Source organism: Propithecus coquereli, unplaced genomic scaffold (genome assembly GCF_000956105.1).
Source record: "Propithecus coquereli isolate 6110/MARCELLA unplaced genomic scaffold, Pcoq_1.0 Scaffold74, whole genome shotgun sequence".
Lineage (NCBI taxonomy): Eukaryota > Metazoa > Chordata > Mammalia > Primates > Indriidae > Propithecus > Propithecus coquereli.
Window position 1 is genome coordinate 5,692,147 of NW_012153507.1, and position 2,078 is coordinate 5,694,224.

At 46.3% G+C, this 2,078-nt stretch overlaps 1 protein-coding gene across 1 annotated transcript in view; it reads right to left on the reverse strand.

Moving 5' to 3' along the window:
• Positions 1–779, reverse strand: part of ATP1A4 (ATPase, Na+/K+ transporting, alpha 4 polypeptide) — a 32,393-nt gene extending 31,614 nt beyond the window's left edge. The window contains exons 1-2 of the mRNA XM_012661887.1: positions 627–779; positions 364–423 (exon numbers count right to left, since the gene is read on the reverse strand). Of these exons, the coding sequence (XP_012517341.1) occupies positions 364–423; positions 627–779 (213 nt within the window). The remainder of the gene's footprint in view (positions 1–363; positions 424–626) is intronic.
• Between the last annotated feature and the right edge of the window lie 1,299 nt (positions 780–2,078).

The following is a 2,078-nucleotide window of genomic DNA, read 5'->3' on the forward strand; positions in this document are numbered from 1 at the left end:
CTTTTCAAATTTCTCAATTTTAGTTTTTAATACGGTAAATATGGATAGATGTAACCTACATAAGGAGAAGCTCTTGTGGATCCTTGATAAATAATGAGTGCAAAGGGGTCCTAAGGACAAGAAGCTTGAGAAGCACTGCCCTAAACCACTCTTATTCTCTTATCTAGCTCAGCTTTCTTTGAGGTCGTTACCATTGTCATCTTTTTCTAGGTAATGTCCTGTGGAACTTGCCCAGGCAGAGGGTGGAAGGTAAAACTTTGAGCTTCAAGTTGGGGGGCTTGATTTCTAGCTCTACTTTTGTCCTGGCAGCCTCAAAGTCAGAGTCGGAGACCCTCTGCCTCCCTCAGGGAGATCCTTACTCACCTTTTTCAGGTCCACGGAATACTTGGCGCTCAGCTCTTCCAAAGTTAGTTTGTGGTCATCCTGAGGACACAGTAGAGTCATTGAGGGAGAGGTGGTGACCCCAGGTCATTTCCAGGGAGAGAGGGAGAAACAGCCTGGAGGAGGGAGATGGCTCTGACCTGGGTGGTTAATTCTCAAGGGAAGATGTTAAAAGACATTTAGGTTGAAGGTTGAGCAGTGTTTTCAGAGGGCAATTTGTCAGCACCCGTTTGGGCTGTTCTTACCATGACCACTTCCTTCTTCAGATCCTCTATGTCTGTCTTTTTTTTTTTCATCTTCATCTTTTTATTCTTACTAGATTTATGCCCCCTTTTAGATCTTGGGCTTGGGTTCCACTCTTGAGGAGCCACCGTCCCTTTTTTCCCCCCAAGCCCCATAGTTATTCCTGGATATAGCTGACTCAGCTCAACTGGTGGGAAGAAAGCCAAGAGAGTGAGGGCGAGTGGGGGAAGTGGAGGGAAAGAGGGGAGGAGGAGGAAGCAGGGTGGTGGGCAAAGGGAGAGGCGGGTCAGGTGGTAGAGGTGCAAAAGGGGGAGGGGAGGAGGAGGAGGAAGAGTCTGGAGTGAGGAGTGAGGGATGAGAAGAGCCTGGGGCTGAAGAGCAAGGGCCTCAGGCAACAAGAGGGCAAAGCTTGCCTAAGTGATGAAGATACCACAGGCTGCTCGGCAGGTGGGAAATGCAGTGGGAGGGAGGAGGCAGAGATAGCACCAGGGGTGCTGGGAGCCCCCCCAGCCCCAGGCCCTGTGATTGCCGTGACAACCACCCAGGTCTGGCCTCACAAAAGCCTCATGAAAGTTCTAACCAAGAATCGAGAATTCTGTCTTTGGTTTTGAGGATGACTGGAGCAGACACTGCTACAGAGAGCATTTCAGTCTGAGGACAAAACTAGAACAAGGCCCTTGTGTAGTCCTGCGGACTTCTGAGGCCTAAAGGGACCCCAGATAACTGGCAAAAAATAAAGCAGGTGCTCTGTGTGTGAGCGTGCTTTTCAGTGAGGCACACTTCTCCCCCGACATTGCATTAGATCTCGTAATTTTAGATCAGCCAGCAGAACAGATCAGATCTTGGGCTTTGGAATCAGTCCTGGGTTTGAGTCCTGACTCCTCAGCTTGTCAGCTCTGTGGCTTTGGACAAGTTACCTAACCTCTCTGTGCCTCTCTTTTCTTATCTGTAAAGGGGGTACCATCTACCTTGTAAGGTGGCAAGAGTAAGAAGTAAAGTGAGGTGCTCTGCATAAAGCACAGTGTCTGACATATATAGTGTGTGTGCAATAAATAGTGTGAATTCAGTATTAGTAGTTTTATTTGTGGCTTAATGTGCAGCTCTTCTCAGTGAGAGTAAAAGTATGCTTTCCCATGTGCTACCACTATATTTCCTCATTTTAAAATGATACATTTTCTCTTCCACTCACTTTCTCTGGCATCTCACTAGGTGCCTGGACTGTATTAACTGCATATGTTTTACGTGTAAATTATACTCTACCTCTTTCCGAGGAGGATCTGAAGCATCTGTCTATTTCCATCAATCATTTATGTATTTTTTCAATCATACATGTCACAGACATTTTCCTTTTCTGTTGTTTGATATTTATTTAATTTCATTTTGGTTGGGTATGCTGCTTAAAGATATGATTATCTCTGAAAACATCCATCTTGGTGCTGATGCAATCCCCCTTC